This window comes from Stegastes partitus, unplaced genomic scaffold (assembly GCF_000690725.1).
Source record: "Stegastes partitus isolate 25-593 unplaced genomic scaffold, Stegastes_partitus-1.0.2 Scaffold1378, whole genome shotgun sequence".
In the NCBI taxonomy this organism is placed as follows: domain Eukaryota; kingdom Metazoa; phylum Chordata; class Actinopteri; family Pomacentridae; genus Stegastes; species Stegastes partitus.
Window position 1 is genome coordinate 53,707 of NW_007579109.1, and position 10,005 is coordinate 63,711.

The 10,005-nt window shown below is 43.5% G+C and overlaps 1 protein-coding gene across 1 annotated transcript; it reads left to right on the forward strand.

Moving 5' to 3' along the window:
• The first annotated feature begins 963 nt into the window (after nucleotides 1–963).
• Nucleotides 964–9,999, forward strand: rad23aa (RAD23 homolog A, nucleotide excision repair protein a). Its single transcript, XM_008299073.1, has 9 exons — nucleotides 964–1,257; nucleotides 2,132–2,293; nucleotides 2,610–2,812; nucleotides 4,221–4,264; nucleotides 5,344–5,471; nucleotides 6,111–6,198; nucleotides 9,297–9,427; nucleotides 9,542–9,703; nucleotides 9,818–9,999. The coding sequence occupies exons 1-9, from the start codon at nucleotides 1,192–1,194 to the stop codon at nucleotides 9,929–9,931; spliced, it is 1,098 nt and encodes a 365-aa protein (XP_008297295.1). The 5' UTR covers nucleotides 964–1,191; the 3' UTR covers nucleotides 9,932–9,999.
• Nucleotides 10,000–10,005: the final 6 nt, after the last annotated feature.

A 10,005-nucleotide genomic window follows, 5' to 3' on the forward strand; every position in this document is an offset into this window, starting at 1 on the left:
AAGTACAACTACCTCTAATTTGTACTTAATTAACTTCCACCACTGATTATTAATATTTAAGACAGACTTTATAAACAACACAAATTCATATAAACAATGGTTTCAACTTATTCCAGGATTTTTATTTCAGACAATTCATCAAATAAATTCTTAATTCAAGTTAATAGCTCATTCTTACTTTGTTCCTCTCCTAATCACTAGTCATAAAGGAGTTATAGATATCTGACGTAGAATTACCTGTTTGGATAAATAACTTTTAGCCAGCTGCAGTCAAAGCTTCTGCAATTCTGCATATTTGTAGACGATTTCACAAAAGCAACAACAATAAAAGCCTCTGATCTGCTCATCTATTCACGTGTTAAAGCTTTTAAAAAGGGGGATATTTACAGCAGTGACATTATCATGAATGTGGACTGTACCCGACTTGACCTCTAAATCATTAAATACGACACCAGTAGCAACAAAAACATATTTTATGGTTTTATTGTGAGCCGCTACAGGTAGATAAGCTATCTCTTGGCCATTTCTGTATGTTTTTTTTTTTCTTTCCTCAGAAACAGGCAGCAGAATGTGTCTGATTATTATCTGTTATGAGGATTTTTATGAGGGAACACCTGCTTCTCTTCTATTTAAAGTTTATAGTTGATCACTGCTGTGTATCACCATAAATAAGATTTATTCTAAGGGGAGCGCAGTTTGAGAACCACTGTGATAAATAATGTGGGTGAGGCATAGAAAGAAAAAAGCAGGATGACCTTAACTAACCCACAACACATTTTATTTATATATTTTTGATTTTGAAATAAATGAACATTTTAAGATCATCAGGTTAAAATCTAAACGTTGCAGGACTGGGCTAAATTCCCAACATCCTAACAACGGCTCTGAGCATTTGATTAATGAATCTGTAGATATTAAAAGCATAATTAGTCGAGTGAAGCCCGTCAGAGTCAAGCGGCTGCCATAGTCGCGGAGCGCAGCACGAGATCTCGTAGCTTCCAGCGGACTCTCCTCGCCGCACCACCAACTTGTCACCAAAGATGGCGATTTGCTGAGTGCTCATGGATACACACATTTCTCGGCTAGTTGTTATCTCGCCCGAAACGCCAACTTTGAAAACAAACTAAGTGCTTAGCGAGCGACTATTTCTCCATTTGAAGCACATCTGACGCAGCGTCAGCCGCCGCCGCCATGCAGATCACGCTGAAAACCCTGCAGCAGCAGACTATTCAGATTGAGATAGACCCCGAACAAACGGTGAGTGGCTATTAGCTAACTAGCTTTAGCATCAGAGTGCTAGCCGCGGGACCAGTGTTTTTGCTTTGGGGCTTTTTGTTTTTTTTTTTTTAGTGCAGACCCAACAGCTTCACTCGCTGTTATCAAACGAAGAACAACTTACGTGGTTTTGGTAAAAAGGGCCCCACGAACCGCTTGTGTTACTGATTTGCATCCCACATGAGACTGCAAAACAACGCGACACCTCACTTGTAATGCTAGCCGTTAGCATGCTAGGTGGCTAGCAAGCTAGCCCATTACAAAGTCATCGCGACGCGACTGTAAACAAATTTCTCGTCGTTTCAAGTTTGCGCCGCGGTTACTCGGCGGCTTCTGCTCTTCGTTGATCTAAGATGCGGTTCAGTATTTAATTCCGCAACTTCTACAATGAACTCAAGCTGTCCACTACGTTTCGACATGCTAATGCTAATGCTTATGACACTGCCAATTACGATTAGCCTTATTGGTGAGGTGCTGAGGAGCTGACTCAGTTTGCTAGCGTGCTCACATCTTTGAGGTGTAGCTTTCCAGGCCAAAGTTAAAGCGAGCGTTGGACTGTGTGTTGCTCATTTATTGTTGACATATCACTTACATCGCGAAGGTGGACGTCGGTCAGGTGACATTTCACGCTCGTCTAAAAGCTTTGTCATGCTGCGTGCTCACCTGGATTTGAGGGAAACCGCTGCATCTGTTCACTGACTGCCAAACTAGAGGCACCTATAACACTTCCCCTCGCCCGGAAATAGCGTGAAGGAACGAATGCCATCTTAACCCTGAGTATTCATGTTAAAGCTCACTGATAAAACCGTTTGGAAGTGGCTGTCAGTGGGTGAATGAGTCCTCTCTTGTTTACCAGGTGAAGGCCTTGAAAGAGAAGATAGAAGCAGAAAGAGGAAAAGACAACTTTCCTGTATCGGGACAGAAGCTGATATACGCTGGGAAAATCTTGCAGGATGACACGCCAATTAAGGACTACAAAATTGACGAGAAGAATTTCGTTGTAGTGATGGTGTCCAAGGTAAGATGTCGCTGGTAAAGCTGTCGGGGGGTTTTATAGGTTGCTTGTGCTTTTACTTTGGTAAAAAAGTCTGTTTAAAGCAAGTAGGTCCAATGACAGGGCTGTTGTGACATCACATGTTCACTAAACCAATGTCTTAGCTAGACGAATTAATGATATAATTCATCAAAACATAGTCTTAAAGAGTTGGACAGTCCAACCAGGCCGTGGCTGATGCTGGATTTTATTATCACATGTGTGATAACGTTACGACTCCTCTAGAGTGTTTGATTGTTTAGCTTTTTGGTCTAACGGCAAGTTTATTTGCACACGCAAGGCTAAGCCCGCAGCTGCAGCCTCGCCGCCAGTCTCGGAAGCGCCCAAGCCTCCCGTACAGGATTCCGGCTCGACATCAACAGCTGCCCCGACCACAAACCCAGCTTCAGCCCCAACCCCAACCCCAGCAGCTGTCCCCATTCCTCCCGAGGAGGCCAAACAGGAGCCAAGTGCCGCAGCCACAGAACCACAACAACCAGCCAGGTACGGTCCGGTTTTGGTCGATAGTTTAATTCTTTTTTTTAATGTTCACCGGTCCCTGCTTCTCAAATGTTAGTTGTTTGTATTTTTGCTGGATTTCTGGGCAAAGAATTGGCAGAATAATAAACTCTGAAAACCACTGTTGAGATGTTTTACAAGACGAAACATCAGATGTATGGCCACAGCACCCACCACCCTGTAAAATCAAAAGCAGAATCAACGCTGTGATCCGACTCCCTGTTCTTAGTCGTGTTCGTCTGATGTCGACTTCTCGAGTTAGCGAAACTACAAAATGCATTTCGTTGGCTGTTCTTTCATAAACACGCTTCGCAAGCTGTGTTTGTACACTTGACCAAAGATGGCTCGTCACGGAAAGAAATGCTGCTCTGTGCTGTTTTTATATTTAAAAAGAGTGAGTGGATCGTTTTGCCAAAAAACACCCACAGAGTAAGAAGTCTGTCTCTCTTCCTCCGGCGAATGTTGAGCGGGTTGTCGTCACCGCAACTAGAAAACCACACAGCGCTCATTACTGGAGGGATCGATTCGTTGGAGTGGAGCTATCGCAGCTTTTAAAATATTAATCCACTTTTAGGTGTTCAAGCGAGATAGTGATGAACTCCTTAAGTGACATTAATTTGTCCTCTTTTTGAAGATGTCGTCAGATACAAGGGAGTGCTTTGCTCATGTGATTTATTCATTTTGTTAAACTTCTTTAGTATAATTGAAAACTACATTAATTTTACAATAAGTTGAATAAAATATGTCTAATAAACTTTTGTCATTTTACTATTATTTTGTTGTCAACATGCAGCACATGTTGGATAAAGGAACACGAGTCATTCAGTGGTTGGGATTCGATCCAAATATATGCTTGTTTTTTTGTGTTATTTTATATCTGAAGAGTTCATTTGCAAAACCAGACAACTCCATCTTCACCAACCGAGGGTGGCTGTCGTGGTAGAGCGGGTTGTCCTCCAATCGCAAGGTTGGCGGTTCGATCCCCGGTCCCTCCACAATCGAAGTGTCCTTGGGCAAGACACTGAACCCAAAGTTGTTCCCAGTGGCTGTATACATGCAGAACATTTGTTTCAGAAAACCCACTTTTCCATCGTCTACCTGATATCAATCAAACCTCAGTTATCTCTACTTTTGTCATTTCTACTGAGTCAGATCCGCTCAACTTCAGTTTGATTGATTTTATCTCAAGCAAAAAACGAAAAAGTTTTCTGAACATCAGCTTTAGCAAATGAACTCTTCATACATATACATATATATCTATATAATTGAATGTAATCGATGCTGATGTCTGAATGAACCAGTCGACATTTGCTGCTCCGAGCAGCCCAGCGTCCTTTTACCTGATCACAGAAATGCTCTGCAGGTCGTCTCAGTTCTTTCTTCTGTTTTGCAGCTCCAGTGGCGGGAGTCAGGGCTTGGATGCCTCCTCAGCGCTCGGTAGGTAACTCCTAGATTTATGTCACACGACAAACAAAAGCAGTTTGTGTTACGGCAGTAGATGTAATGTTGTATGTAAACAGTGAAGTTTCAGACATTTAACGTTGTTATCAAAGGGTTCAGTTGTTCCTGCTGTGAGTGAGGGACTTTACAGGCTGCAGTGAGATACATACCGTCACTATATTTAGGTTCTGACAAAAGCAAGCCATCTCTTGTTGTGATGCCACAGAGAGGTGGGATGGGGGATTCCCATTTGGTCCACTCTTAAGTTATGTACATACTTAAAGAGAAAGGAAGTGCACAAGTGTCATGCTGCTATTTAGGACCACGTTGCCTTAAGTTTAAATTAACCCTGAACTCAGAGCAGTTTCTGGGGTTTTTTTTTAACTGCTGTGGGATAATTTATCTGGTGTTATAATGACATAAATGTTGAATTTCTTTGATCATCTAGCTTAAAAAAAAACCTGGAATAAACATGTACAACCATTTTTCAACACAGGTGTTACAAATACTGTGAAAAATGGCGGCTCTGCTGAGCACAGATGGTATCGATCGTTGTCTCCGGTCTGCTTTGGAAACACAGCCTGCAGTTCAGCCGCAAAAAAACACTAAATTATGGTTACGTAACAATAGGATGCAGGATCGAGGGATTCTGTGTAAATATCACGAGTTAAAAGCTTAGATGTAGGTAATTTTTCCAACCGAATGTCACAGATGAAACTCTGACATCAGAAATCTGAACATCTGAGTGCTCACTGCAATCATAAAGGAATAGTTCATAGAGTTTTGTCTTGGCTTCTTTAGCCTTTAAATCGGCCTCAGTCATCTCAGAGGTGCAACACATTTTAAAGCACAGACGTAGAATTCCTAGAATCGTAGCTGGACATTTATGTTAAAACAGAACCAGGCGATGTTGTCATCAGTTGACTGCATGTGTGAGTCAAACAAAAGTAGTTAAATTTAGACATGACGTGCCACATTTGGGTACTTTCCACAGGACGAATAATTCGAAAAAAGCAATTTCCTGTTGGTGCATTCCTGAAGATGTCACTAATATCTAAAGCCATCTGTGTTTTCAGTGACCGGAGCCGAGTACGAGGCCATGCTGACAGAGATCATGTCTATGGGCTACGAGAGGGAGCGAGTGGTGGCGGCGCTACGGGCCAGTTTCAACAACCCCCACAGAGCTGTGGAGTACCTCCTCACTGTACGTCACACACACACACACACACACACACACACACACACGGTTATTCTCACCATTTCAGGAACACTGCTCAGACTGACTCAAACTTTTCATAGAGCTAGTCAGGAAGCCAGTTCTGGTCCAGCAGGCGAGTCACAAGCGAAACCGTCATGCAGAAACTCATCTACTGCACATCATCCAATATCCACATACGTTCTGGATCGATTTTAATGTGCAAGAAACACAGAAGATATTCTAACCGGATAATTTAACTTCTGTCTTTTTGAATAGAAGAATTATACCAAGAACAAATTGTTAATTAAAAGACAGAAATAGAAATATCTGTTGGTATTGTTGCATGTTTTCTTGTTGGAGCAAACTACAGCCTCCAAAATCTCCATTAAGTTCAATCGTTATCTTTCTAAAACGAACACTATAAGCTTAATTAAGACGGCAGTGTCAGTTCTGTCTTCGTACATAAACTCTTTTTGAGATTACTGAAGGATTTCTTAAACGACACTCCTAAATGTGCTGCTAACTAGCTTCCATGGCCCCGATACTATTTCTGGTCCGTCTGTGTTCTTTGGCAGCGCGCAGGAAAGTGTGTCTTTGTGTGTGTGTGTGTGTGTGTGATTGACAGTTGTGTCGTCGTGTTTCCAGGGTATCCCCAGCAGCCCAGTCCAGGAAAGCAATCCCCCAGCGCAGGCTCCCGCATCTGGACCCACAGAAGCCCCGTCTCTAGCAGAAGGTAGGCCGCCCAGCTCGCTTTGGTCGAAAATAAACACGATATCTGGGGTTTGAGAGGTTCAGCTGCTGTTGTTCTAGTTGTTTTTGACCATATTTGTAGTTAAAAGTCTGTTAAATGAACCGAATAGCATGTTTGAGGTTTACTGAAAATGTAGTTGGATTACCTGAACTGGTAAACAGAGAAAGAATAAACGTATTGCATCACTAAAATCCATTTGTAGAGTCAATCTGGACAGAGTTTCTGGTTGGTGGTGATGTCGGTTGCGAGCAGAACTGGCCTGTTGAGACTTCCACTTGAGGACGGCGGCCGTGTGACTAACCTGTGTTTGGTTTAGGTCCGGCCTGTTGTGGGAAATGAGTAACTCTTTAGCTCGTTAGTAGCTGACAGGGGTGATTGTTAACTAAGTGTCCATGTAGCGGGGTTAGGGTGCATTTTTCCACGAGTAACGTCGGCACTACCAACTAGTGATTTCATCTACATGGGCTGTTTTCTATGCGCATGCTTTTTCCTGTGAGCGAACTTCCATTTTAAACGCACTCATGGTGTTTAATTTTTCATCCCCGGCACCGCGTTAGTCATCGTGATTGAATGTTTCTTCTCCGCTGACTCAGTCATTATCTCACCGGCTACACCTGCGTTCTTATCATCGGGAGTATCTGAGTCGGACCTCTTCCTCTCCTCCTCCTCCTCCTCCTCATCTCTCCAGTCATTTAGTTTCCTAAAATAATCGGCTGCGGATCGTTTCATCACTTGGAACGGCTGAGAAAAAGTTGCTATTTTCAACCTCGGCGGCTCGAACCAGCCTAATGATCATCATGCGTGTGAATTTTAACTCACACATGCGACCGCTTTCGTTGCAGCCTGGAGCTCTGTTCAGTAAAAACTGTTATGAAATCATCCCAAACTATCTGTTTGCTTCGTCTCATCACTGCAGAGTTAAAGGCTAGTTAGCAGCTCGGATAAAGATGTTTAAACTAGAGCACATTTTAGCATGTTTAGGAGCTGCAGATGTGGGAAGGTGACGGCGGACGCTTGCAGATAAAGCAGCGAGTTTTCCGAACGCCTAATGCTGAACTACAGATCATTACAGCTTTCTTTTCTTTTTCCAGAATTCCAGCATGTTGTCCAAACGCCTTTTATTTACTTTCATTTTGGCTTTAGGCGTTCCGCAAAGAAACTTATGCACCACGCCTAAGAATGTCTATGGTTGGGAAAACCCTGACTGTCTCTTTTTCTCTCTGTGTGTGAAAAAATAAACCCAGTACTTGTAAACAATGGTGGATTTGTTAAAAAACAAAACCTTCCACAACTTCATTAGTTGAATAAAAAACCCACATATACTTGAGGCTTCAGCTGGTGCCTTAAGATTAATAGCAGAATATAAATCGCGCCACCTGTGCCAAAAAAATCTGAGATTACGCCCGAGCATTTGGATGTGAGGCCGCAACAAATGGTGGACATAACTTCTGAAAATAACCGTCATCAGCTCGCTGGCACACGGTGACTCATTATGACTCATTAGTAGCCCAACGTTCCTCTGCCACAAACTTGTACAAATTGTTGTCGGGCCTGTTAAGTGTCATTAAAAACCTGCACCTTTATCCCTGTGTGAAGACGAGCTACATTATCGGGGCCCAATTAGCGATCATGACGGGTAATTGTATATAAATGCGACATTTGCTGGGTCGTGCTCATTACGGCGCCGCAAAAGTATTTGATTTGTGGCAGTTCAGCAGCAACGAGCCGAGGACGTTCATGTTCTTGCTTTAAGGATCGTTCGGCGATGTCGATGTTTACATACAAATTTAATAAATGCAGAACGCACTTTGAAAATTTCCGCTTCTCGAGTTTGGCCAGCTGGAGCTGGCTGGGCGGACGGGGTTTCATGTGACAGCCAGTTTTGAATAACAAGTGTAGCGGTTACAAAGGATTGTCTTGTCAAACGCTTTCTCGGGCTCGGTTGCTGTCTTACTCGGAGATTTTCTCTCGTTTCATACGTCTTTGCGCGACAGATTAAAGAGCGAGAGAGAGAGAGAATAGCCTCTGGTTTCTGAACATAAAAACAGCCTCAATGTTACAGCGAAACAAATGTATGTATGGAAAGATCTACTGGAGTTGTTCTATTTGTTCGACTTTGAAGTGACACCAGCGAGTTACCACAGAGCTACATCTGCTTTACGAGGGTTGATGTGAAGCTAACGGATGATGGGACTAGAAGGTGTGTTAGCTTAAGTATTGTGGCGAGAATTACAACTACAGTCGTGACTCGATAATCCGACACTAAATGTAAAACCTTCTTTTATGTCTGATAGCAAGGCTGTCGGATTGTCAAGACGGAGGTCGAGATACGAGGAGGGCTTGATGCTGGAAGGATCATTAGTTGTTCATAGTTGTTTTAATAACTAGTAGGGCTGGTCCCAATAGCACTGTCTGGTCTCTGGACATTCAGGCCAAATTAATGACCAATGTCTGAATATTGGGAGCACATGCGGGACACTTTTGGGTCGTATGAAGTTCACACAGCAGATCACATACAAGTTGGATTTCACAAAAAAATCCTCGTTGAGCATCAAGTCCTGCAGTGTGAACGTAGCCAATCTGTGGGATTGTTCAGTCAGATAATACGCTGTTATCCTGATTTGTGACATTAAATGTCATGTCGGAGTCAGAATCCAAGGCTGTCGCTATGTTAAGGCTGTTTTTTTGTTCGTTTTTCCTAGAAACCTGTCGGATAGCAAGGTTTAGGATTGTTAAGGGTCGGATTATCGAGTCACGACTGCATTTGTTCGATTTTGAAGTGACACCAGCGAGTTACCACAGAGCCAGATGTGCTTTACGGTGTTTGATGCTAAGCTAACGGATGATGGGACTAGAAGGTGTGTTAGCTTAAGTATTGTGGCGAGTACTGCAACTATTTTCTGTCTATTTAGGTAATTATTGTTTCATTTATCATAACTAAGAAGTGGTTTTTAGGTAAGTTATCCCAACTATAAAACTACAGAAACCACAAGGCTGCCAAGAAGGAACCTGGAAAACTCATAACTTATCGTATCAGTTCAGCTCTTTGGCTAACGGTCATTCGTTGTTCTTCCCACCAGGAGAGAACCCACTTGCATTCCTGCGGACTCAGCCCCAGTTCCTGCATATGAGACAGGCCATCCAGCAGAACCCTGCTCTGCTACCGGCTCTTCTCCAGCAGTTAGGACGAGAGAATCCTCAACTTCTACAGGTACACTGGCCGAGTTTTACCAACTTAATGTTCACTAGTCCGGGCTGGATTTGTTCACTAAAGCTCTAGAGGTTTACAGATACTTACCTCCTGTTTTGGTTTCTCCTCCTGCAGCAAATCAGTCAGCATCAGGAGCTGTTCATCCAGATGTTGAACGAGCCAGTGGGCGAAGGCGGCGATGCACCGGAGGTTGGAGAGATGGGGGCGGCGGGTGAGGAGGGCGCGCCCGTCAACTATATCCAGGTTACACCTCAGGAGAAGGAAGCCATCGAAAGGGTGAGCGAGTGACGAGTTACAGACTGCAGATTAGAAAATGTGTTATTGGATGGTTTAGTTTTTTTTTAAAAAGCCTTTCTCCCCCTTTTCTCTGTGTCGCCGTTGACCGAACAGTTAAAAGCGTTGGGTTTCCCTGAGGCGCTGGTGATCCAGGCCTACTTTGCCTGCGAGAAGAACGAGAACCTGGCGGCCAACTTTCTCCTCAACCAGGGACTGGAAGACGACTGAACGGCGGAGGATCGCTGCCTTCCTGCTCCTCCCTCCTACCCTTCCTCCCCCCTCCACCTCTTCTCTAGCTCAGC

Excerpts from the sequence above, each read along its gene's own strand:
- rad23aa (XM_008299073.1), top strand. The coding sequence starts at position 1,192 with ATGCAGATCACGCTGAAAACCCTGCAGCAGCAGACTATTCAGATTGAG. Across the intron at positions 1,258-2,131 it reads AGATAGACCCCGAACAAACG|GTGAAGGCCTTGAAAGAGAA; the intron begins GTGAGTGGCTAT and ends CTTGTTTACCAG. Across the intron at positions 2,813-4,220 it reads GAACCACAACAACCAGCCAG|CTCCAGTGGCGGGAGTCAGG; the intron begins GTACGGTCCGGT and ends TCTGTTTTGCAG.